Genomic DNA, 26,910 nt, shown 5'->3' with positions numbered 1-26,910 from the left:
CCTCAGCATGACCATACTGTGACAACTGGACAATCTTGCAAACTACCATCCAAAACACTGGCTTCCTGTAGTGATGCTCATGTAGAGCACAACTTGTTCAGCATTATTGCTGTATGTCACTTATCTGAGGTCCTTTCCACTTTTCCTTATCACTGTTTTTGAACAGGGTTCCCATTCATATAAACCCGCTCTTTTCTTGTTTGATACACAAGAACAGAATAGCCATACTGGGTCAGACCAATGATCCATCGAGCCCACTATCTTGCTTCCAACCGTGGCCAAGCCAGGTCACAACTACCTGGCAGAAACCCAATTCGTAGCAACATTCCATGTACAGCTGTAAAGAATAGCAAGATTCTGGAACCCTAAAGAGTAACAAGATTCCAGAATCTCAAAAAGTAGCAACATTGTACCTGCAGAAACCCAACAAGATTCCATGTAGAATCTCATAGTAGCACCAATCCAGGCTACTAATCCCAGGTCAAGCAGAGGCTTCCCCCATGTCTCTCAATAGCAGACTATTGACTTTACCGCCAGGATATGCTAACTGTTACCACATTTGGCAATGAGTTCCAGTTGTGGGCGGGGCTAGGGCAGGACTACAAAATATGTATATACATTTCCTATTTTGTTTAGGGTTGTGTCCTCGGGGCATACCCAGCCAGTTGGGTTTTCAGAGATTTTCATGTATTGCCTCCTCCGGATGAACATCTTTTTCATGCATTTTCATTGTGGCTATCCTGAAAACCTGACTGGCTGAATGTACCCCAAGGTCTGGATTGAGAAGTACCAATTTGGAGGGATACATGTGTATATCCTGAGGTAAATGTTTGGATTTACACCTTGGCACCACTACAAAGTGCGGTAAAGGTGGCTTTCTAGTCAGAGACCGCATTAAAGCAAAGGTTTCCATCATGGGCAAATGCATTCCAATTAAAACAACATAGAAAAAACACACTGTCTCATCATCTCGCAACACAACACATACAAACCCAAAAAACCTAAGCATCCCAGGTCGCACCCTCCCCATCTCAGACAACCTAAAAATTCTGAGTAACAATCGACCGAAACCTCACTCTACAGAACCAAGCGAAATCTACCATAAAGAAAATGTTTCACTCAATGTGGAAACTCAAACGCATGAAACCATTCTTCCCAAGGGTTATATTTCGCAACCTGATACAATCAATGGTACTAAACCACGCAGATTACTGCAATGGAATTTATGTGGGATGCAAAGAACAAATTATAAAGAAACTTCAGACCGCCCAGAACACAGCAGCCAGGCTTATATTTGGAAAAACACGCTATGATAGCGCCAGACCCCTCCGTGAAAAACTGCACTGGCTCCCAATCAAAGAATGCATTGCTTTTAAGGTCCGCACCATGGTTCATAAAATTATGTATGGCGAAGCCCTGGGATACATGATAGACCTACCAACCAGAAACACAACAAGATCAGCACGAACTTATCTAAATCTCCACTACCCAAGTACTAAAGGACTCAAATACAAATCAACTTAAGCATCCAGCTTTTCTTACTTAAGCGCACAACTATGGAATGCTTTGCCAAAGCTAAAAATAACGAACGACCACCTAAGTTTCTGGAAAGAACTAAAAACAAACCTGTTCAAAAAGGCATACCCCACCAACCCAACATAAAAACCTAAGTTCGTGCGACACTGTAATGGATATACCTTAACCCTCATCCCCCCTCCCTAACTTCCCCAATGTATCTACCAAACACGAACCTTCTTTTACCACAATAACACCGGTATTTGTTCATACCGCAACTGGCGAACGCCGTTGCGGTACCATGGAAGCCATATTGAGCCTGCAAATAGGTGGGAAAATGTGGGATACAAATAAATATACTAGGTGACTTCAGTTTTCAGGTTGGCAGACGGCACCCTACACTTCAGATCTGATCACTGTCTTTTGTGGTTTAGATTTGTACAACATGTCATTCAGCCAACACATTCTGGTCACACCTTAGACCTGATGCTCTCTTCACCTACAGCACCATTTCATTCATATTTGTTTTCTGTCTCAACTTTGCCATGTTCAGACCACTCCCTTATCGCTCATCCCTGTGTTTAATTCTACCCTTCACAGTGCACTCAACAAAGAATATTGGGACATTAGTAATCTCACTCCTGTTTCTATTCTAGAAAAATCATCTTTAGACAGACATGTTTCATCAACTGTTGATTTGAAGAGCAAGTACAGGTATGGAATAAAACTCTTCGCACCTCTTAAGAAACCCTAGCTCCCATAATAGCATCCGCATCAAAACAATTTAAAGAACCATGGTATACTCGATGACAACCTTTTCTTTACAAACCATCAACTTAGGCAAACGCATCTGGAGACGTCAACATACCTAAACTACCCTTATTTATAAGGATACTGCCAAATCGTATAACACTTCTTGCGGCACAAAAAGGTTGCTTACTCCTAGACTACCCAAAGCACCAAATACAGCAGTACTCTTCCAGACTCTGAAATCTTTAACTGCATCTTGTCACCCTCTGCCGATCCATCATTGCTCCCCTCTAGCCAAGATCTCGCAGTCGGTTTTTAGAGACAAAATCACTACTCATCGTAGCGCCTTCTCTGCAGCTTTATCAACCATGATAAACAGCCCTACATCGAATTCCCACCTACAATTCATAGCCCGGCTAGATCCCAATTAGGTAACATAATTCAGGGCATAAACTCCGCTACTGCTCCCCGTGCTCCTATCACCTCTGTATCAAATGATCTGCCCAAGAGCTATTTACACATGGTCAACTCTTCCTTCTCATTTGGAATAGCTCCCGAGGCCTAGAAACATGCAATCTTAAGGCCTAAGGTGAAAGACTCTTCCAAATCCATTTCAGATAAGGCCCAAGTTGAAAGACTCAGTTCCCTTTATCTGAAATGGATTTGGAAGATCTTCCCATTGCTAATCTTCCTTTTGATGTATTTTTTTTAGTATGTAATCTGCCTAGGTACATGCCTTAATAGGTAGGATAGCAAACTCTTAATAAAAAAAACATTTAAACTTCTAATAATAAAATAATTTTGACAATCTGCTTCCAAGTGCCTTCCAGGCAACTATCCCAGCTACAGGACCTATCCAGAGGTGGCCCGGTGTCTCTGGATGGAAATAGTCCTCAGCTCCCACCTCATCTGACATTTGCTTCAAAATGGCATTTTTGACCCCTGGGGGTAGGCAGAGGAGTGGGTTTTGGTCACTGAACGCAGAGCTGGCACAGGCAGAAAAATGGCAGCCACTACCAGTAGTAGTAGTAGTCTCATGATACGACCACTAGGAGTCAGGACTCTAGTGATATAGCATTGATACTAGAGTTAAGGTTTCACAGCCACCATTTGGAAACTGGAGCTGGCACAGCAGGAGCGAATGAGAATCATTTCTACCCTAGGCCACCCAGGGCATCCTTCAGGTAGGTCTGGGAGGAGGAATGTACAGGAGCATGGCCTTTGGGATGGGGGAGGGGGGGTTGTGCTCTTCAGGCAGTGGTGGTCAGTGTTAACAGCAATTAACCTGGAACAGAACATTTGCATGTTAATTGCCACCAGTCTTGGCAATTACTCAGTACTAATATATATGGATGAGAAGTTCCAATGCTTTTAGTACTGGCTAGTGGATTGCCTTTGGTATGTGCAAAGTAGAACATGCCGCTGGGATGCATATGTCCACGGAAATGCACATAAAACTATGAACTTTCCCAAAGGTTTTGTAAATCATTTTCATGGTTTACAGTGAGCTATTCTGCTCTGCTTAATTGGGTTCCCTGTTTTGATTGTGTCCATAACTAAACTGCCTACACGGCTTGGGTGCCAGAGAGACCAAATACTGTGAAAAGTGCTGGCACAGATTGTCTGGGGCCAGTATCTGCTATGGAGGACAAAAGGAACGCTTGAATGAGTGTTTTTTTTTTTTTCTTCTCACAGTACACAACACTCTATAGCAGCACATGAGCAGAAGCATCAATAAACCTGGAGGCTGTAGGTCTTTGTGCGTCTCGGTACTTGGTCCTGCTGACATTAGAACCTTTTTCAGATTCGGTATAACGGTGTGTCTCATTGCAAAGCCTGGGACTAGTGCTAGCCCCCCCATTGATCTTTGTGTGGCCCCTTAACTATTCCCATGTATACACTTCCTCCTCTGCTGTGTAGTTCTCTGTAAGTTTCAAGCATGTTGCTTCTCGCACCTTTTTTTCATGAGACTATCCATAGAAATCAAACAAAATAAAACATGGAAAAGAAAATAAGATGATACCTTTTTTTATTGGACATAACTTAATACATTTCTTGATTAGCTTTCGAAGGTCGCCCTTCTTCGTCAGATCGGAAATAAGCAAATGTGCTAGCTGACAGTGTATATAAGTGAAAACATTCAAGCATTACTATGACAGTCTGACAGGATGGGAGGATGGGGGTGGGTCGGAGGTATGCATGGGGACATCAAAGCATATCATTGATATTCTAACAGGATGGGTGTGGGTAGGTGAGGGGTGGGGTGATCAACAGAGACATACAGCTTTATGGTTTATAATGGGCTAGGAACCCCAGATCCTTGTTAAGTCCTTTCTGTTGGGTGTTAAAATATTGAATCATTCTGACTTCAAAGGTCTTACGTTCTTGTATGGTTTTAAAGTTACCTTTCAGTATTCTCACTGTGAAGTCACTGGTACAGTGTCCTGGTCCTGAAAAATGCTGACCAACAGGGGTGGGAACCCTACTGGCACCAGTATTGTTCATGTGATGTCTATGTAAATTGAATCTTGTCTTAAGCATCTGGCCTGTTTCTCCAATATAGCATCCTTCGTTACATTTTTTACACTGAATGATAAATACCACATTGGAAGATGAGCAAGTGAAAGATTCCTTTATGTTGAATATCTTTCCTTTGTGGGTAACTGTGGGGTCCTGTGAAATATTTTGGCATAGTTTGCAACTGGATAAATTACAGGGACGTGTGCCCTTCTGTTCCTTTTCAGTCTGTGATGGAACTTTACCACACTCCTCTACTTTCATGAGACTGAAAGAGCATGGTGCAGTTCACTGCCTGGAGAGCTAAGTAGTACTAAAAACCACCAACAACAAAAAGCCAGCTGTTCCACAGACCAACAAACCTCTTCAAGAAATACTGAGAGGAGTAAAAGCTGGAGTGGAGGCCAGCCTGAAGGAGCCGAGCATAGAGTTAGGATAATGAAGGGGCTGACAGTGAAAATGATGGTTGGCATTGACTGGTTGGGGTTCAGTTGGAGAGTAGCTGGGGCTATAGACTTAGGGAAAAGAGTGTGGGAAGTAGAGTTATTTACAAGGATGAACTGGACTATATCCTTTCCCTGCGTTTAGAGCAGCCCTTGGATGAAGACTTGGACACGGGTGAGGCTGGGATGCTGACCCCCTGGACAAGGTTGCTGAGGTCCCTCTGGGTGAGGGTCCCTCAGTGGTCCAGATTTTCAGGTGACAGGAGTTGTCTTGTTTGCTGTTGGAAGAGTTGCAGACTCTGCAGATCTCTGACAAGCAGCCTCCAGTGGCTAGGAAGGGTGAACCTCTGTTGAAGGGGGTTCATTGGGTGCCTCAGACTTTTCCTACCACGATGACTTGAAGGAGCTGGTGGATGCGGAGTGGCAGTTGCCGGATTTGCCATTGAGGATTGGGCGTACCGTGGCTCGCCTCTACCAGCTCCCTGCCTGTTTTTTCGGTGGGCTGAACACTTACTAGATTCTCCATTGGTGGATTCATCCCAGTCTTCCTTAAAGGTTATCAATTTGGAGTTGGGTACAGCCTTTTTGGCTGATGCCCTGTATGATTTGATCTGGGCCTCTGAAGAACCTAGCTCTGGTGGTAGCCAAGCGTCATTTCTTATGGCTTCGTAACTGGTCTGCGAAAGTGGCTTCCAAGATCTGATTCAGTCAGCTTCCCTTTAAAGGCAAATTACTCTTTTGGGGAGGAGTTGGAGAAGCTGGTTAAGAATCTGGCCGATTTTTCCCCCAATTGTGGACAATTATATATATTGTTGTGAGAAAATGTTTTTTCTTTTTCCTTATATTAATTTCTGTTTTTCCTTACATTTACGTGATCAATGTGAATGTAATTATGTAAAATGATAAATAAAAAAAAAAAGAATCTGGCCGATTTTAAAGTGCCTTGGCTTCCAGCAGAGGTTGCGTGCTTCTTCCCAGTCTTCTGGTCGAGGGCACCTTTGAGAGTCTCACTTTTGCTCAGCAGGGGGGTGGGTTTTTTTTCCCAGCATGGCCAGTCCTTTCAAGGAGGTTGCCACGGGGTTGTGATGGTAGTTTGGCAGTGCGGTGCCTCTCGCTCCTCGTAATGAAGTTTTGGGGGCCCATTCTCTGGGTCTTCCTATAGACGGCAGGCTGCAGCCTACTTACTCAAGAAAAAGTTCAGAATGACATTCTTCCTTGGCTTGACAAAGGAGAGTGGATATGTATCCTAAATCTCAATGTTGCATTCAAGAATAATCTAATTCAACCTTCTTATAAGAAGTATCTTGTTTTATTCTTCAATCCATTTCCTGTAAGAGTGCCTCCCTTTTGCCCCTTGTCAACGTGGGGTGCTTTTGAAGTATGTCGTGGTGGCAGCTACTCGCCTTCAGCCACAGGACATCTAGTGTTTCTGATGCCTTGGTTAGGGTTACAGGCCTTAACTCTTTGAAGGAAACAATTGCAAGCTATCTTCGCCAGAAAGATGGAACCGTCCGCATACACACTCGTGCTTCCGTAAAGCAGAGGAAGGAATCCTGGCAGGACAGCACCTGCAGCTCCGCTGAGCCCTGACTACCAGAAAGACAGACCTCAGCATGAGATCCTTTAGAGAGCCAGAGGCTTGCTAGGTGTCAACTCTGATTCAAGGGTACATCTCAGGGGCATAGCCAGACAGCAGATTTTGGGTGGGCCTAGGCAAGAAGTGGGTGGGCACCAAGTGTTCTCCACCCCACCAAAAAAATAGCTGGTGGAAAAGCAGTCTGCAGCAGGCAGGCGCTGAAAACTGAGAATGTGCAGGTGCCGGTATCGTGGAGAGGAGCGTTTTTGTTACCATCAGGGGGAAGTCTTCAGCTGGCAGAGATTGGGATCCCCACCAGCTACTGCTAAGTGTGTATTACTGTTGGGTGGGCCTGAGCCCTATGTGAGTGGGCCCTGGCCCACCTGTGGCTACGCCACTGGTACATCTGGATCTGGAAAGTAAGAAAGAAATGCAGAGACAATACAGTGTACGGCTTTCTTCTTTTTCTGTTTCTCTCTGGTCAGGGCACAGTTGCCCTAGGTGCAGTTTCCTTACACCATCCCTGGCATGTGCCATCTTTAAATTTTGCACAACAAACCAAGGGTGGAAGCAAGACCAAGTCCAAATGACCAGCCCAAGCACTAGAGAGCTTCAAAACAAGTTTATTGGGACCCAACACGGTCCGTGTTTCGGCAACAAGCCTTCCTCAGGGGTCAGGTAGCATGAAACTGCAGCAGTGACAGCAGAAGCATAGAAGAGCTAAAAAAAAAAGCACAGGCAGGATAACGCTGCATCCACAAAGTGCACGGTCTCAGGGAAACTGTGTTGGGTCCCAATAGACTTGTTTTGAAGCTCTTACTCTGTTGCTTGAGCTGGTCATTTGGATTCGGCCTTGCTTCCACCCTTGGTTTGCTGTGCTTGTGTTTCTGTGGTAGGCCTGGACCCCCCTCTTTCCTGTTTTCATCTTTAGATTTTGCACATATAGGAGGCAATGCATATCTCTCTATTTCTTTGGTGAACTATAGGTGAGGTGTTATTTCTTGCGATTTTGGTTTAATTTATGTTTATCATTTTTGGGCAGCTAGTATGGGTTTTGGCATTAGTGTTCTGGCTCTGTGTGACTAAGGTGTTCTGGTAGCATGAATTTTCTATGTAGCTTGCTGAAGTAATTTGGCTTGTTCACTTTTCCCAAGAGTGGAGGGGATATTTGTGAGAGGGGAAGACAGGGGTTTTGTTTGATTTATAAAATGACAGTTGTACAGAATATTGTTTCTTAGTGTAATTTAATAAACTATGGAGTGGACTCTGGTCCTGGGGAACTGAGGAACTGAATTTGATTCCCACTTCAGGCACAGGCAGCTCCTTGTGACTCTGGCCAAGTCACTTAACCCTCCATTGCCCCCATGTAAGCCGCATTGAGCCTGCCGTGAGTGGGAAAGCGCGGGGTACAAATGTAACAAAAATAAAATAGATACTATTGGAGATTCTACATGGAATGTTGCTACTATTGGAGATTCTACATGGAATGTTGCTATTCCACTAGCAACATTCCATGTAGAAGGCTGCGCAGGCTTCTGTTTCTGTGAGTCTGACGTCCTGCACGTACGTGCAGGACGTCAGACTCACAGAAGCAGAAGCCTGCACAGCCACATTGGTGATCTGCAAGGGCCGACTTCTACATGGAATGTTGCTAGTGGAATAGCAACATTCCATGTAGAATCTCAAATAGTAGCAACAGTGGAGGAGTGGCCTAGTGGTTAGGGTGGTGGACTTTGGTCCTGGGGAACTGAGTTGGATTCCCACTTCAGGCACAGGCAGCTCCTTGTGACTCTGGGCAAGTCACTTAACCCTCCATTGCCCCACGTAAGCCGCATTGAGCCTGCCATGAGTGGGAAATGTAACAAAAAAAATAATAATAACTGTTTGGGGCTCAGACAGCGCTGGTGGGAAGGGGACAGACTTTGTCCATGTGTGTTGCTCTTTTCCTGTTCTGCACTTTCCCGTTCTTTGGGACTATATAGTGTATAAAAGTGAAAGGAGGTGTCTAGCTATGTCTCGTGTCTTGCACTTTGCTCGATGCTGCAAGAGTGAAAGGAGCGTGTGGTCGCACTTTCCCTTTCTCTGGTCTTGGACGATACAGTGTAGAAAAGTGAAAGGAGCGTGTGGCTCCTCTCGTGTCTTGCACTTTCCCTGGAATGATACAGTGTAGAAAAGTGAAAGGAGCGTGTGGCTCCTCTCGTGTCTTGCACTTTCCCTGGGACGATCTAGTGTAGAAAAGTGAAAGGAGCGTGTGGCTCCTCTTGTGTCTTGCACTTTCCCTTTCTCTGGGACGATCTAGTGTATAAAAGTGAAAGGAGGCGTCTAGCTATGTCTTGTGTCTTGCACTTTGCTTGATGCTGCAAGAGTGAAAGGAGCGTGTGGTCGCACTTTCCCTTTCTCTGGTCTGGGACGATCGAGTGTAGAAAAGTGAAAGGAGCGTGTGGCTCCTCTTGTGTCTTGCACTTTCCCTGGGATGATCTAGTGTATAAAAGTGAAAGGAGGCGTCTAGCTATGTCTCGTGTCTTGCACTTTGCTCGATGCTGCAAGAGTGAAAGGAGCGTGTGGTCGCACTTTCCCTTTCTCTGGTCTGGGACAATCTAGTGTAGAAAAGTGAAAGGAGCGTGTGGCTCCTCTCGTGTCTTGCACTTTCTCTGGGACGATCTAGTGTATAAAAGTGAAAGGAGGCGTCTAGCTATGTCTCGTGTCTTGCACTTTGCTCGATGCTGCAAGAGTGAAAGGAGCATGTGGTCGCACTTTCCCTTTCTCTGGTCTGGGACGATCTAGTGTATAAAAGTGAAAGGAGGCGTCTAGCTATGTCTTGTGTCTTGCACTTTGCTTGATGCTGCAAGAGTGAAAGGAGCGTGTGGTCGCACTTTCCCTTTCTCTGGTCTGGGACGATCTAGTGTAGAAAAGTGAAAGGAGCGTGTGGCTCCTCTTGTGTCTTGCACTTTCCCTGGGACGATCTAGTGTATAAAAGTGAAAGGAGCGTGTGGCTCCTCTCTTGTCTTGCACTTTCCCTGGAACGATCTAGTGTAGAAAAGTGAAAGGAGCGTGTGGCTCCTCTTGTGTCTTGCACTTTCCCTTTCTCTGGGACGATCTAGTGTATAAAAGTGAAAGGAGGCGTCTAGCTATGTCTTGTGTCTTGCACTTTGCTTGATGCTGCAAGAGTGAAAGGAGCGTGTGGTCGCACTTTCCCTTTCTCTGGTCTGGGACGATCTAGTGTAGAAAAGTGAAAGGAGCGTGTGGCTCCTCTTGTGTCTTGCACTTTCCCTGGGATGATCTAGTGTATAAAAGTGAAAGGAGGCGTCTAGCTATGTCTCGTGTCTTGCACTTTGCTCGATGCTGCAAGAGTGAAAGGAGCGTGTGGTCGCACTTTCCCTTTCTCTGGTCTGGGACAATCTAGTGTAGAAAAGTGAAAGGAGCGTGTGGCTCCTCTCGTGTCTTGCACTTTCTCTGGGACGATCTAGTGTATAAAAGTGAAAGGAGGCGTCTAGCTATGTCTCGTGTCTTGCACTTTGCTCGATGCTGCAAGAGTGAAAGGAGCGTGTGGTCGCACTTTCCCTTTCTCTGGTCTGGGACGATCTAGTGTATAAAAGTGAAAGGAGGCGTCTAGCTATGTCTTGTGTCTTGCACTTTGCTTGATGCTGCAAGAGTGAAAGGAGCGTGTGGTCGCACTTTCCCTTTCTCTGGTCTGGGACGATCTAGTGTAGAAAAGTGAAAGGAGCGTGTGGCTCCTCTTGTGTCTTGCACTTTCCCTGGGACGATCTAGTGTATAAAAGTGAAAGGAGGCGTCTAGCTATGTCTCGTGTCTTGCACTTTGCTCGATGCTGCAAGAGTGAAAGGAGCGTGTGGTCGCACTTTCCCTTTCTCTGGTCTGGGACGATCTAGTGTAGAAAAGTGACAGGAGCGTGTGGCTCCTCTTGTGTCTTGCACTTTCCCTGGGACGATCTAGTGTATAAAAGTGAAAGGAGGCGTCTAGCTATGTCTCGTGTCTTGCACTTTGCTCGATGCTGCAAGAGTGAAAGGAGCGTGTGGTCGCACTTTCCCTTTCTTTGGTCTGGGACGATCTAGTGTAGAAAAGTGAAAGGAGCGTGTGGCTCCTCTTGTGTCTTGCACTTTCCCTGGGACGATCTAGTGTATAAAAGTGAAAGGAGGCGTCTAGGTATGTCTCGTGTCTTGCACTTTGCTCGATGCTGCAAGAGTGAAAGGAGCGTGTGGTCGCACTTTCCCTTTCTCTGGTCTGGGACGATCTAGTGTAGAAAAGTGAAAGGAGCGTGTGGCTCCTCTTGTGTCTTGCACTTTCCCTGGGACGATCTAGTGTATAAAAGTGAAAGGAGGCGTCTAGCTATGTCTCGTGTCTTGCACTTTGCTCGATGCTGCAAGAGTGAAAGGAGCGTCTGGTCGCACTTTCCCTTTCTTTGGTCTGGGACGATCTAGTGTAGAAAAGTGAAAGGAGCGTGTGGCTCCTCTTGTGTCTTGCACTTTCCCTGGGACGATCTAGTGTATAAAAGTGAAAGGAGGAGTCTAGCTATGTCTCGTGTCTTGCACTTTGCTCGATGCTGCAAGAGTGAAAGGAGCGTGTGGTCGCACTTTCCCTTTCTCTGGTCTGGGACGATCTAGTGTAGAAAAGTGAAAGGAGCGTGTGGCTCCTCTTGTGTCTTGCACTTTCCCTGGGACGATCTAGTGTATAAAAGTGAAAGGAGGCGTCTAGCTATGTCTCGTGTCTTGCACTTTGCTCGATGCTGCAAGAGTGAAAGGAGTGTCTGGTCGCACTTTCCCTTTCTTTGATCTGGGACGATCTAGTGTAGAAAAGTGAAAGGAGCGTGTGGCTCCTCTTGTGTCTTGCACTTTCCCTGGGACGATCTAGTGTATAAAAGTGAAAGGAGGAGTCTAGCTATGTCTCGTGTCTTGCACTTTGCTCGATGCTGCAAGAGTGAAAGGAGCGTGTGGTCGCACTTTCCCTTTCTCTGGTCTGGGACGATCTAGTGTAGAAAAGTGAAAGGAGCGTGTGGCTCCTCTTGTGTCTTGCACTTTCCCTGGGACGATCTAGTGTATAAAAGTGAAAGGAGGCGTCTAGGTATGTCTCGTGTCTTGCACTTTGCTCGATGCTGCAAGAGTGAAAGGAGCGTCTGGTCGCACTTTCCCTTTCTTTGGTCTGGGACGATCTAGTGTAGAAAAGTGAAAGGAGCGTGTGGCTCCTCTTGTGTCTTGCACTTTCCCTGGGACGATCTAGTGTATAAAAGTGAAAGGAGGCGAGGGGGTCACGTGACGCAGTGAGCGACGGTGGACGTGTGATACATCGTCTGCTCCAGAGCCCGCTTTAAAACCCGAATTTTACTCAGCCCAGAAGGCGAAACACCACGGGAGACGTTTCACTCACCGGATAGGCGTGTATGGACAAATTTGTAATCCAGCACGCCATGGCAGCAGCAGTAAAGCCAGCAAAAAGAAAAGACGAAAGGCTCCGTGGAGCCGAAAACAAAATGGCGCCCGCTACACCGCCGGCTCCGCGAGTGCAAGAACCAAGTGAATCGTTGGTATCAGAAATCACTGACGCGGTGGTGCGAGCGCTTGACTCGCGCTTTACACAACTATCAGAGCAAATTATCGGGATCACGGCGGTCACAACGGAGTTGAGCCGAAGAACCGGTGAATTGGAAGCAAGAGTCTCCGAAGTGGAAGATATCCAAACGGAGCAGGGAACAAATATGGAACGGCTGGAACAGCTGACAAAAGAATACCAAGAAAAGCTAGATGACCTCGAGAACCGTGCGCGGAGGGAAAATCTAAGGTTTGTGGGATTCCCAGAAACGCTGGCAGAGAATAATATCAAGGCTACCCTTGAAACATGGCTGGTAGCGCGATTCCCAGAAGTCTGTGAGGGAGGTGAAATACACTTGGACAGGGCACATCGGATAGGCCAAAAAGCGCCTCGAGAAAATCGGCCCAGAGTGATCATAGCAAAGTTTCACCGATATACTCAGAAAGCAGCAGTCCTCAGACTTTATAAAGCTAATAAAGAAGAAGCCAAGTTTGAAGGAAGGCCCATAAAAATATTCCAAGATTACTCAGCATCACTGTCAGTAAGGAGAAGGGCCTTTACACCAATCTGTACCCAGCTGGCAGAAAAGAAACAAAGATTTGTCTTGCAATACCCGGCCACTTTAAGGATACAAACAAGTACTGGATGGAAGAACTTTTCAACTCCAGCCTTAGCCCAAGAATGGATAACCTCCTCACCGGGGTGAAAGTAAGTGCGGAGTATAACGGCCTTTACAACAGGGATAAGGCGGAGACAAGCAACATTACCAAAGATACATGATGACGGACAAATTTCTATAAGTTAATGGCTGTAAGTTTGCACTGTTAAAAGGTTATATAGTGTGTTTTGTTGAAGGGAGAAAGAAATGATTCACATAATATTTAAGGGGGTTGGAGGCGGGCTCTGGATGTGTTTAATGGACCCGCTTGCCGCAAAGAGCGAGCTGGAGCGGGAAAGAGGGAGCAGAGGGAGTAGAAGGGGGCAGGGGGGAGGGGGGAGGGAGAATGGGAGGGGGGTTAACCCTATGCCAGGTTTTCAAGTTATTTACACAATGAACAAGATAGATGACACCATGAACATACTTATACCACTCTTGGGGGAGACGGGTCGAGGCTGGGAGACCCAGAACCCTAAAGTAGATCAGAATTTTGAATTTAGCTATTATATGAGAAGCAATGGCTAAACCACTACCATTGCGCATGGCATCTTGGAATGTATCCGGGATAACATCCCCAATTAAACGGACCAAGATACTAGCCCATCTGAAACGAAATCTGGTATCTATAGCATGTTTGCAAGAAACAAAGCTCACTGAGGAGGAGCACCAGAAACTAAAACAGCAATGGGTGGGAGAGTGCTACTCCTCTTCCTCGGTGGAGGGTCGCAGGGGAGGGGTGGCCATTCTCATAAAAAAGGGCCTGGCGGGCCGAACACGCATGGTAGAAACAGATGCAGCCGGACGATTTGTGCTGATACATTTAAGTTACCAAGGGAAGGAATACTATATTTGTGGGATATATGGGCCCAATACGCGAGACCCACAATTTTTACAATCATTAATACAACTAGGGACAAAATACGACACGGCCCCCTGGATATTGTTGGGAGACTTTAATCAGGTGCTAGACCCGGATCTAGATAGGTCATCCAATACAGCCTGGGGAGCGCTCAGGAGAGGTACAGGGTTAGATTATCTCTGTAAAATGTTGGAATTGGTAGACCCCTGGCGCCTCCTGCACCCAACACACCGGGAATACACGCATTTATCTAAAGCACATCACACGTGGTCCCGCATAGACTATATACTAGTGACAAAAACTCTGTTTGAAGTTGTACACACAGCAGAGATAGGATCAATGGCAATATCCGATCATGCCCTAATCTGGGTAGATATGGAATTGGGACTAGCAGAGGAATATCATATGCGCTGGAGATTCCCTACACACCTAGCAGGAGACCCAGATTTTCGTGCTTACTTAGAACAAAAATGGGAATATTATGCAGAGATGAATGATCAACATCAAGACACGCCTGGGCTATTTTGGGAAACATCAAAGGCAGTGTTGCGGGGAGAAATCATTAGCTATGTAGCGGCAAGAAATAAAAGGCTAACACAGGGTATAGTGCAACTAGAGCGCCAGTATAGAATATCAAAACAGAAGCACCAACACCGGCCATCTCCAGCTCACTATGACCAAATGATGGCAAATCTAGCAGGACTTAACACGTTAATCCATGAAAAAACACGAAAATACCTATTTAGTAGACGGTTTCAATATTTTAAATTTGGAAACCGCACGGGGAAATTGCTGGCGCGGGTAGTTAGAGTGTGGACAGGGAATTCCTACATCTCGGTGCTGAAGACTCCGGCGGGAATCAGAAAACATAGACCCCTAGATCTGTTGAACCTATTCAGAGATTATTTTTCTGGGGTGTATAGGGCAGAGCCGGAGTCTGAGAGTACAGCAATACGGGATTATTTGGAAGACTCAGGAATCCCAAGTCTAACACTAGAAATGAGAGAACAACTTAACGCCCCACTAGATGCACAGGAAATACAAAAAGTGATAGGATCGCTCTCGGGAGGCACAAGCCCCGGAACTGATGGATTTTCCACAGAATACTATAAGATGTTGACTCATAGAGTATGTGTGCCCCTGGCTAAATACTTTGACGAAGTGGTAGAACAGGAACGATTTCCCCCAGGAGTGAATGAGGCACTCATAACCTTGATACCAAAGCCCGGGAAAGACCCAGAAAGTCTAGAGGCATACAGACCAATTTCCCTCCTCAATGTTGACCTTAAAATATTAGCAAGAATACTAGCAGACCGATTGGCAAAGCATCTCCCCCATGTAGTTGGGGCACACCAAGTGGGGTTTGTACGAGGCCGGCATCCAGGTCTTAATGTTCGGCGAGCTTTGCTAGCCTTAGCGCATAGCCGGGAAGCCGGAGATCCTCTTTTACTTGTAGGCCTGGATGCCGAAAAAGCCTTTGACAAAGTGAGATGGGGGTACCTTTTTGAAGTACTAAAATATGTGGGTCTGGGGGGCTGGTACTTGCGTGCTGTTACAGCTCTATATACGGAGCCACAAGCTCGTATATTAGTAAACAAAATGGCATCACAAGCGTTCCAGGTGCAGAGGGGGACGAGACAAGGGTGCCCACTGTCACCACTCTTATTCTTACTATACATAGAACCGTTCCTACGAATGGTAGAGAACAACGCGGAAATAGTAGGAGTTGCCATCCCTAGTCTTCCCACGAAGGTGCTGGCCTTCGCAGATGATATCTTACTCACATTAACACAACCACAACACTCACTGCAAAGTCTATTAGAGTTGATAGATGAATTTGGCTATCATTCAGGGTTCACTTTAAATAGACACAAATCAGTGGCCCTGCCAACCACATCAAGGATCAAGTCACAGTGGCAAGGGCCATTCCCTCTGCAGTGGAAAGAAGAAAAAATAAAATACCTGGGAATATATCTCCCTATCAACTTAGATCAACTACACCAAACTAATCTGGCACCGCTTTGGGAATCCACAAAAGAAACGTTACAAATGTGGCGGAAGCTGACCTTATCACTGTGGGGCAGAATAGCAGTGTATAATATGATAATTGTTCCTAAGTGGACATACATAACACAGGTACTGTCACTTCTCTTGACCCGCAGGGATGAATTAGCATTACATAGGATAGTAAAGCAATTTTTATGGAATGGGAAAAGGGCCCGGGTATCCTTAAAACAAACATATCTACCTAAAGATAAGGGAGGGCTGGGGGTGCTGAGTGTCAAATGGCTATCTGTCGCAGGTTGCATGCGACACATAGGAGACTGGTTTAGAGGAACAGGACATTTCACATATCCAGAGGCAGAATGCCGGATGCTCGGGAATGTACATTTCAGCTCTTGGCTGCATGCGGGACCAGGTAAAATAAGAACGCCAAACCATATCAAGTTCTTGTTTACACCATTAAAGAGGGCGTGGCAGTGGGTCTGCAGACTGTATGGGCTAGATGCAGAGGTCTCCCCATTTCTGCCAATTAGAGGAAATGTGGATTTCCCGGTAGGCGGGTCATCGCATACTTTTGCACAATGGGGAGCGGTGGGGATTTTCTTCTTATTCCAGATTATTAAAAGAGATGGAACATTACAACCAAGAGAGGTTTTGCAGAGACGCCAGGGGTTAGAGATCAAAGATTTCTTAGCTTATGCACAAATACAGCATTATATACAAGCTCTCCCCGGGGCAGCGCTTAACGATGAAGTGAAGGTAAAGTTGGTAGAAATTTTTGACTTGGAAGCAAAGCGGGCGGTGCCCTTAAAGTACTATCATGCGCAGATTCGAGCTGCTATGCCTCTAGCACCATATCGGGAACTGGCACAGGCGTGGGCGAGGGACCTGGGGTTGACAATTGGTGAAGATGTGATACAGACATGCCTGCAAACATGCTATAGAGAGAGTGGGAGTGCAGAATTACAAGAAACCAAGTATAAATTTGTGATGAGACTATTTATTTCTCCTCATAGGGCATTCAGGGCTACTTTAAGACCAGCAGATGATTGCCCGAAATGCACAGGGGGAGGAGCACATCTGGGCCATATGTTCTGGCACTGTCCCCCAATACTAAGATTCTGGGCCATGGTCTGTAGACAGGTTTCTATGATGTGGAAGGTTCAATGGGTCAGACACCCAGGGCTTTTATTTAATATCTTCACGGTCCATGGACCACCTAAAGCAGGACTCCGCTATTTCCAACGCCGAGCTGTACTGATGGGGAAGAAAACGATTCTAAAACTTTGGATCCAGGAAGAAAAACCCACTGCCCAAGGATGGAGGGCATATATGATATCGTTGAGTGCCCTAGAACGCAGGGCAGTACAAGACTTAGCCACTCCAAAGGGCGAGAAGTATCTCCAATGTTGGTTACCATTCCTAGATACTTTGACACCACAAGCGCGTAGCAGAGTACTTAATGGATAAATACTGTACCAACATATAGTAACCTGGCGAAGGGGGAAATGGGGGGGGGGGGGGGGGGGGAAAGGGGGGTATGGGGGGGGGGAACACAAGAAAGAAACTGTAATGATGATATTTAGAATCTGTTAAGACTATAGCATCAAGACACAGGGTAAGCTACTGTTATTAATCATTTTGAATGTACGGATTTATTGTAAAGTTTATATCATCAATAAAACACAATTTAAAAAAAAAAAAAAAAGTGAAAGGAGGCGTCTAGGTATGTCTCGTGTCTTGCACTTTGCTCGATGCTGCAAGAGTGAAAGGAGCGTGTGGTCGCACTTTCCCTTTCTCTGGTCTGGGACGATCTAGTGTAGAAAAGTGAAAGGAGCGTGTGGCTCCTCTTGTGTCTTGCACTTTCCCTGGGACGATCTAGTGTATAAAAGTGAAAGGAGGCGTCTAGCTATGTCTCGTGTCTTGCACTTTGCTCGATGCTGCAAGAGTGAAAGGAGCGTCTGGTCGCACTTTCCCTTTCTTTGGTCTGGGACGATCTAGTGTAGAAAAGTGAAAGGAGCGTGTGGCTCCTCTTGTGTCTTGCACTTTCCCTGGGACGATCTAGTGTATAAAAGTGAAAGGAGGAGTCTAGCTATGTCTCGTGTCTTGCACTTTGCTCGATGCTGCAAGAGTGAAAGGAGCGTGTGGTCGCACTTTCCCTTTCTCTGGTCTGGGACGATCTAGTGTAGAAAAGTGAAAGGAGCGTGTGTCTTGCACTTTCCCCGCTCTTGTCCCTTTAACCAGCCGCCGCTCCGCTGGCACGTGGTGGTGGATCGGGACCCGGAAGGAGGAAGCGAGCGAGGGGCCGCCGTCGCGGCGGCTGTAGATCTCCGGTCCTGGGGGTGTGTACGAGGGAGGGAGCGGCACCGGGGTAGGACAGACGCTGGCTGGTGCTCGGTAACCGGTAGGGTGTTGCTTCCTCCGGCACCGATACTCTTGCAGTCTCTCCGCAGCGGGGATAAGTAACCGGGTCGGTCGGATGATGGTAGGTGGAGGTCCGAGATATTTTTTTTTGGGAGGGGGAGGAAGACACTGAGCTCTGTTTAGCACCCCCCCCCCCCTCCCCACCCCCCGGTTCGGTTACTGCAGCGCGCGAGTCGTTCGTTCCTGCTAACGTTTTGTCTTCCCGCAGCTATTTGCGTTCAAACGGCCGGTTCCGTCCAGTGCTCGGGACCAACATGCGGGAGCCCAGGATTCCGGAGCAGCGCCGATCCCGCTACCAGTAAGTCACAAGAGGTCGATCTAACCCCACTTAAGCAGTCGTTTGTACGTATATGTCCGGACTTGTGCGTCTGTCTGGCTCCCCTTTCCCTTTGGGCTTTGATCGAGGTCGGTAGCTGCTGTTTGGGTGCAGGAACAGCAGGTATGAGCCTTTTTTTCTTCTTTTTGGGAATGAGGGCTCTATAAGTTACTGCTTGAGATAGTTAACACAGGGAAATTGTCTTTCCTCCCCCCCCCCCCCCCCTGGATGGGAGATTTAAAATGACAGATACAAATCAAGGTAAGGTATACACAAAAAGTAGCACATATGAGTTTATGTTGTTGGGCAGACTGGATGGACCATGCAGGTCTTTTTCTGCCGTCATCTACTATGTAGTTATTTTAGTGGTAGTCTGTTACCCTAAGCTCCCAGGTGTCACAAAATAAGGATAGGTGTGTTCAGGAGCAGCGTTTGTAGTGACAGACAAGCTGCCCCTTTGGCAAGTTATGTACTCTGCCTATTTGCATGTTTACTCCTGATTATCTTAATAGAGGAATGGATTAGTATCAGTCTGCGCCTCCAAGGGTAACCTGCAGGGGGCAGCAGTAGCATCCTGAACAGCAGTGGTATAGTTGTGTTCACAACCATAAGCAAAGTGCAGCTCAAAATGTTAGCATGTGTTGTTGACCCTGTTAAAAGTTGGGTTGAATAGGGCAAAAGGGGTGTGGTGAGATCAAATAAACCGTGAACCTAATAGGTGCAGTGGCTTCTCAGCACAGGCCGCGGTAGAAACCATTAGAACACTCTGGGGAGGATATAGTGGAAAGTACTGACCAGTAGAGATGGAAAGGGATTGCCTGGCTAAAACACACCACTGCTCTTTTTCTCCCTAGTGAAATGACTTGCCGGTGAATTGAGAAACCAAATGGCCTTAAAGGAAAAAGATGCCATATCTTGGTACCAAAAGAAGGTGAGATTTGTGTGCTGGTTTTAAGCTCTTTTAATATTCATCACAGCTTCGAAGCAGTGGCCAGCAGTGAACCGTCTCCGGCCCAGCAGATATACCTGCAACACCAGGTGCAGTGCTGTGGGAAAAGGTTTGAGCGGTGAACTCAGCAAAATGAGATTGAAGGGGGGCAGACTCAGGAAAAATGTCAGGAAGTACTTTTTCACGGAGAGAGTGGTGGATACTTGGAATGTCCTCCCGCGGGAGGTGGTGGAGATGAAAACGGTAACAGAATTCAACATGCATGGGATAAACATAAAGGAATCCTGCTTGGGAGCTTAGCTGAGTTTAGGTGGCAGAGCCGGTGGTGGGAGGCGGGGATAGTGCTGGGCAGACTTATACGGTCTGTGCCAGAGCCGGTGGTGGGAGGCGGGACTGGTGGTTGGGAGGCGGGGATAGTGCTGGGCAGACTTATACAGTCTGTGCCAGAGCCGGTGGTGGGAGGCGGGACTGGTGGTTGGGAGGCGGGGATAGTGCTGGGCAGACTTATACGGTCTGTGCCAGAGCCGGTGGTGGGAGGCGGGACTGGTGGTTGGGAGGCGGGGATAGTGCTGGGCAGACTTATACAGTCTGTGCCAGAGCCGGTGGTGGGAGGCGGGACTGGTGGTTGGGAGGCGGGGATAGTGCTGGGCAGACTTATACGGTCTGTGCCAGAGCCGGTGGTGGGAGGCGGGACTGGTAGTTGGGAGGCGGGGATAGTGCTGGGCAGACTTATACGGTCTGTGCCAGAGCTGGTGGTGGGAGGCGGGGCTGGTGGTTGGGAGGCGGGGATAGTGCTGGGCAGACTTATACGGTCTGTGCCAGAGCTGGTGGTGGGAGGCGGGGCTGGTGGTTGGGAGGCGGGGATAGTGCTGGGCAGACTTATACGGTCTATGCCAGAGCTGGTGGTGGGAGGCGGGGCTGGTGGTTGGAGGCGGGGATAGTGCTGGGCAGACTTATACGGTCTGTGCCAGAGCTGGTGGTGGGAGGCGGGGCTGGTGGTTGGGAGGCGGGGATAGTGCTGGGCAGACTTATACGGTCTATGCCAGAGCTGGTGGTGGGAGGCGGGGCTGGTGGTTGGGAGGCGGGGATAGTGCTGGGCAGACTTATACGGTCTGTGCTCTGAAAAGGACAGGTACAAATAAAAAGTAGCACATATGAATTTATCTTGTTGGGCAGACTGGATGGACCGTGCAGGTCTTTTTCTGCCGTCATCTACTATGTTACTATCTGACCAGCAGCGTATGTTACAGTAGCTAGTAATTCTCTTCTTGTTTCCAGATAGTATTGATTGAGCTCAGTGGGTTTTGCTGACGGAAAGAAATAGCTTGCTAAAATATTTTCCATTAGGCTTAAGATCTGGTAGCTCAGGGACAGTGCTGTAAACCTTTGGGCAGAGGATCTGGGTTTGTTCCCTGCCTGGGTCATCCAGAGCTAGGGATGATGAGGCCCTATTTGGAGTATTGTGTTCAGTTTTGAAGGACATGAAAAGACTGGAGGTGGTTCAGAGTACATAAATATTGCCACACTGGGATAGACCAAAGGTCCATCAAGCCCAGCATCCTGTTTCCAATAGTGGCCAATTCAGATCACAGATACTTGGCAAGATCCCAAAAAACATTTTATGCTGCTTGTCCCAGAAATAAGCAGTGCATTTTCCCAAGACCATTTGAATAATGGCTTATGGACTTTCCTTTTAGGAAGCTATCCAAACCTTTTATAAACCCCGATAAGCTAACCGCCTTTACCACATTCTCTGGCAACGAATTCCAGAGTTTAATTACACGTTGTTGTTGTTTTTTTTTCTTTCTTTTCCATTGCAAGTACTCAAAGTAAAAATAAAACTTTTGTTCATATTTAGTTTCCAGTTTTACTCTGTAGTCTGAAAACTTGGATAAAAGTTGCTTATCACCAACCAGTGGTGTATGTTAGGTTAATTTGTCTAGGCTTTTATGTTATCTGCATAGGATATAGGTGGAATATATATTATTATTTAACTCCAGTGCAGAGCCTCACTGCGCTGTTGCTGTGCCTGCCGATTCACATCTTGTATAAGAGGTGGTTTGTTTTGTTTTTTGCTCTGTCAAGAGATTTTCTGCAGTGCTGGAGGGGGCCAGGGCAGAAATTGGGGAGAGGGCCCCCAAACTTCCTTCAGCTTGGGGCCCCTTTTGACATAGAGGCCTAGAGTGATTGCTCTGGCTGCCACCCTGTAACACACTGGCCTTGGTTTCCTAAGTTATTTTTTAAAAATCTTTAATTTGTCCCATAGGAGCTAACTTTTCAAAATTATTGGGGGTGCTAAGCCCAGCGGAAATAACCCCTCCCTAGACACATACAAGGAATTTTCTCATAAGTACATAAGTAATGCCACTCTGGGAAAAGACCAAAGGTCCATCGAGCCCAGCATCCTGTCCACGACAGCGGCCAGTCCAGGCCAAGGGCACCTGGCGAGCTTCCCAAACGTACAAACATTTTATACATGTTATTCCTGGAATTGTGGATTTTTCCCAAGTCCATTTAGTAGTGGTTTATGGACTCTGCTAAGCTAACCGCCTTCACCACGTTCTCCAGCAACGAATTCCAGAGTTTAATTACGCGTTGGGTGAAGAAACATTTTCTCCAATTTGTTTTAAATTTACTACACTGTAGTTTCATCGCATGCCCCCTAGTCCTAGTATTTTTGGAAAACGTGAACAGACGCTTCACATCCACCTGTTCCACTCCACTCAATATTTTATATACCTCTATCATGTCTCCCCTCAGCCATCTCTTCTCCATATTCTCAATATTGGGGGTGCTCAAGCACCCACAGAGTCGGCTCCTATGAAATTTTGTCCAGGCTTGTGATTTTCTTTTTCTTTCTTTCCCAGATCGGGGCTTATGACCAACAGATGTGGGAAAAGTCAATTGAACAGACTGAGATCAAGGTACAACTTTATGGGTTTGTTTTTTGGGGAGTGGGGGAGGGGGAGAAGGGTGCATGTTAACTTGTTTCACAGTACACACAATTTAAGCTGTAGTAAATACATGTCTTTGTATCCTTGGATTGTATAGATTATCCTCAATGTACATCGCAAGCGCTCTACTGTTTTGTGTGTGTGTGTGTGTAACAGGCTTATCTGCTATTTAGATACCAAGCTGGTCTGGCATTGGGAAGGGAAGTTAGTTTAGTGTACAGTCCTTCACACATCATGAAGCCCAGTGTAGCCATCTGGTTTTCATTTTCGATTGTAAAAATGTAGCCAGAAATGGAGGAGCGACAGGTTCGTTAAGTTGTATTCTGTTTGGGGGACTGAAAAATGAGGTAACTTTTCTGCAAGAGTTGGTTTGTCAACTTCTACTGGGAAAGAGCCTCTCCCCTTCTAAAACGAGCATGCTACCCTTCCACATAATAACAAAAGGAGAATACGACATTTGGTGCGTTTTTGGTGTGCATCTGTAAGAAATCAAAAGTGAATTTATGCTGTGTTTAATAAGGAAGCAGGAGGTCCGAAGCACAATTCTACGAGCCCACCACTTCATAGCCAAGCAAGGAGCCTAATGGTTAGTGCAGTGGGCTTCGTTCCCACTGCAGCTCCTTGCGACCTTGGGCAAGTCAGTCAGGGTCCTTTTACAAAAACGTGCTGAAAAATGGCTTGCGGTAGTGTAGGCACGGGTTTTGGGTGCATGCCGTCCATTTTTTAGTGCACCTGTAAATAAAAAAAAAATGCCTTTAAAAAAAAATTTTGACGAAAATGGACGTGCGGCAAAATGAAAATCGCCATGCGTCCATTTTGAGTCTGAGATCTTACCGTCAACCATTGACCTAGCGATAAAGACTTATGCGGTAACCAGGCGGTAATGACCTACACGCACCAAATGCCACTTGGCGCGTGTCTGTTACGCGCGCCCGAAAAAAAAAAAAATTTTTCAGACCCATGTATCGGACGCGTGACAAAAATGAAAATACCGCAAGAGCCACGCGGTAACTCCATGTTGGGCGCATGTAGACGCTTACGCGGCTTAGTAAAAGGGCCCCTGAGCCCTCTGTTACTCTAGATACAAAAAGAAATCGCAAGTCCAGTAGTGACAGAGAAAGTACCTGCCTACAATATATATAACCTTTTCCTACTTGAGTACACAATTCTGGAACGCGCTGCCGCGCAACTTAAAAACGATCTATGAACTAACTAATTTCCGCAGACTACTGAAGACCCATCTCTTTAACAAGGCATACCACAAAGATCAACAAATGTGAACTCCTCCATACATATCCAGTACTGTCTTATAATACTTGTTTGTTATACTAATATCATGCTTTTTCATTATCATGCTATCCAAGTTCTTTCCATAATACTAAATGTCTATTTCATTATATATTTCTGTTATTCATGATATATTGTAAGCCACATTGAGCCTGCAAAGAGGTGGGAAAATGTGGGATACAAATGCAATAAATTAAAAAAAAACATATATATATATATAACCTGCTCTGGTTGTACCACGGAAAAGTCCATGCCCCTTGACCATCCCTGCCTCCCTTGCACCCTGCAAGGAAGGCAAAATATTGATATGTATATTTGTGTTTTTGTTTTGTTTTACTTGTAGGGCTTTAAAAACAAACCAAAAAGGATGGGCCACATAAAATCAGACCTTATAGATGTAGACCTGGTCAGAGGTAAGTACAATAAATTTGCAGAGAGGCTGATTCCTGAGCAGCGATTTATTCAGAGATTTTGTAGCTAAGATCGAAAGCTAAGTAATATTAAGTAATATTTACAATATCATGATTTGAGGAAAGAAAGATCACGATTGAGTATGATACATATATTTTACTATATAGAAGTGGAGTTTTTTAAGACCGAGGATTATAATGGAGTCCGAGGAACGCTGGCGTTTGAGCACATTGAGCACAGTATCGCCATGCAGGGACTGCTGAGGTCTTTTTCTCCACTTTGAATGAATTGAGGTGAAAATAAGAAAGAAAAGTAAAATAGAGAAAAAGATAAAAAGAATAGATATCGCATTGTATATTGATCAAGTGTTGAAGAGAGTTCAGCTCATCATTGACGTTATAGTGCAGATTTTTGCTGAAATTGTGTCCAGTACTTTTTGAGATTTAAAAATAGCCACCCAGATCTCTTCCCATTAGAGCAGAAGGTTCACACGCACCTGCTGCAAAGAAGATGCCTGTGTGTGGATGTGCTCTGCATGTATACAGTGATGTGAAAAAGGTATTTCCCCCCCCCAAAAAAAAAAAAAAAAAAAAAAAATCACAGTTACAAAAAAAAAAAAAAAGTTTTCCTACGAGCAAAACTATGCAAAGGAAGTAAGAAAAGGGCAAAAAGGAAGCCTAAAAAAAACAAAACAAAACAGGTCAAAGGCATCTCCACAGAGCACAGATACAAAGATTTTATTGCATATCCAACAGGTAATGGTACAGACAGGTAAAATTAAAAAAAGGGCACAGCAGATATTCTTTTGCTGTATATCCATATCCAAGAAATTGGTTCTTAGCACACATCATCCCCGCATCAAACTTCAGGGGGACCTTTTGAAAATTAGCCCTTCTGGAAATGTGTTTAATGATCTCTTAAATATGTTTTGTATGATAAGAACTGTCGGGGAATCTCTGTCACATAAAAGTGATAGCGGAAAACCCTGGGAATGGGGATTTTCTGTTTAGCTCACACTTTTCTCAGGAGTTCGTGGCGAGCTACGTTCAGGTACGGTAGGCACTTTCCTGGCCATGGAGGGTTTGACAGTAAGGTTGTAGCTGAGGCGATGGAGGGTTAAGTGACTTGGGCCAAGATCACAGAGAACAGCGGTGGGATTTGAACCCTGGCTTTCCTGGTTTCCAGCCTGCTGCTCTAACCGCAGGGCTGCACCTCCACTGAACCTTTAGTATCAGGAAAGCGGAAAGGAAGTGGTTCAATCAGAAGCATCCTGAGGCAGAACTACATCCTGCTGCACCGAGGTCACCACAGGGGAGACACTTTTTTTTCTGCACCCCTTTCTCTCTTGCACCCTGCCTGCTTGCACAGCTTTCGTGACAGCTCCGAGTTAAACAGTAGAGCTTAAGATCTTTATTTTTCGCTCTTTCAGGGTCAACGTTTGCCAAAGCGAAGCCTGAAAGCCCCTGGACATCGTTGACCAGGAAGGGACTTGTGCGGGTTGTATTCTTTCCCTTCTTCAGCAAGTGGTGGATACAGGTCACCTCGCCTTGGGTCTTTGCCTGGCTGCTGCTTCTGTACCTCCTGCAAAGTAAGACTCCAGGGCTGAGACGCGTCATAACTAGAGACCGCTAGGCAAGGGCGTAGCTACCATTGAGCAAGACCAGCAAATTGCCCAGGGCTGCCTAACAGTAGTGGTTGCCAGCTGCCCTCTGCTCTCCTTCTCCACTGTCTGCCTTTCCCAACTGACCGCCCATGGTGTCTGCTACCACTGTCTGCCTCCTTCCCCTTCCCCAAGGTACTCCTCCAGAATCCCAGTGGGGGACTGGCAGAGGCAGAAGTGCAAATGGGCTGTGTGCAGCTAGGGCGTTCCCTCTGCTATGCAGGGTTGCCAAATAAAAAAAAAAATTCCCACACAAAACAGCCCAAAACCCGCACACACCCCACCCCCGCCATCATCAATCCCGCCCCTTCTGTCATCACCCCGCCCCCGCCGTCATCAGCCCCGCCCCCACCGTCATCGCCCCGCCCAAAATGTCACCAAACCCCGCCCAAAACATCACAAACCCCGCCTCTGTCGCCATTAGCCGCACCCCCACCGGCCGAAAAACCACACCAAAATCTGCACAAAAAATACAAAACGAGCCCAAAAAACCGCAACCCGCCGCGTGCAAAAGTTTCCTGCGGCGGGTTGCGGAAAACCGCCCAATCTGGCAACCGTGCTGCTATGGCCATTCACATGAAGTGACATCACAGGAGGCAGGGCATGGCAGAGGAAAGGCCGTGGTGGGGCTGGTTTCAGAAGCAGACATTCAAAATAATGAACATATGGAAACAGATGCAGAGAAAAAGCAGGCTTTGATTCTTCAGCTTGGGTGATAAGTTTAAATAATCAGCAGAGACCAGCTGGCCTGGTTTGTATTTTATATGTGACGCTGAGGTGCATCTTTTTCTCTTTCTCCTCCCGCTCCCTCTATATTTTGCAGTCACAGCAGTTGTGTTATATTTCATGGTACCAGTGGCCAGCCTGAGTGAGGTAATGGGCCCAATGTGCCTTATGCTTCTTCTGGGAACAGTTCACTGTCAAATCGTGTCTACCCAAACCAACAAGCCATCAGGAAAAAACGGAGGGAAGAGGAGGAGGTGAGACAGGCTGAGACCTGGATTTATTTTCCTGTTTCTTCTCTATTTTTGGCTGTTTAACCCCT

The 26,910-nt window shown here is 46.4% G+C and overlaps 1 protein-coding gene across 5 annotated transcripts in view; it reads left to right on the top strand.

Annotated features, from left to right (window-relative positions):
- Positions 1-18,031: 18,031 nt before the first annotated feature.
- PHTF1 (putative homeodomain transcription factor 1) overlaps positions 18,032-26,910 on the top strand; it is a 40,740-nt gene continuing 31,861 nt past the window's right edge. For 2 of the 5 annotated variants that reach the window (XM_030220823.1, XM_030220819.1), the window contains exons 1-7: positions 18,032-18,349; positions 18,497-18,586; positions 19,459-19,535; positions 22,421-22,477; positions 24,138-24,207; positions 25,635-25,793; positions 26,689-26,845. In XM_030220823.1, coding sequence (XP_030076683.1) covers positions 19,491-19,535; positions 22,421-22,477; positions 24,138-24,207; positions 25,635-25,793; positions 26,689-26,845 — 488 coding nt within the window. In that variant the 5' untranslated portion in view covers positions 18,032-18,349; positions 18,497-18,586; positions 19,459-19,490. Of the gene's footprint in view, positions 18,350-18,496; positions 18,587-18,635; positions 18,728-19,458; positions 19,536-22,420; positions 22,478-24,137; positions 24,208-25,634; positions 25,794-26,688; positions 26,846-26,910 lie in introns of those variants that run through there. The other 3 variants (XM_030220822.1, XM_030220820.1, XM_030220821.1) reach the window with 3 other exon arrangements.

The sequence above is a fragment of the Microcaecilia unicolor genome, chromosome 12 (assembly GCF_901765095.1).
Source record: "Microcaecilia unicolor chromosome 12, aMicUni1.1, whole genome shotgun sequence".
Classification (NCBI taxonomy): domain Eukaryota; kingdom Metazoa; phylum Chordata; class Amphibia; order Gymnophiona; family Siphonopidae; genus Microcaecilia; species Microcaecilia unicolor.
Note: the sequence above shows the minus strand (reverse complement) of the source record. Positions and strands in the feature narration are given on the sequence as shown.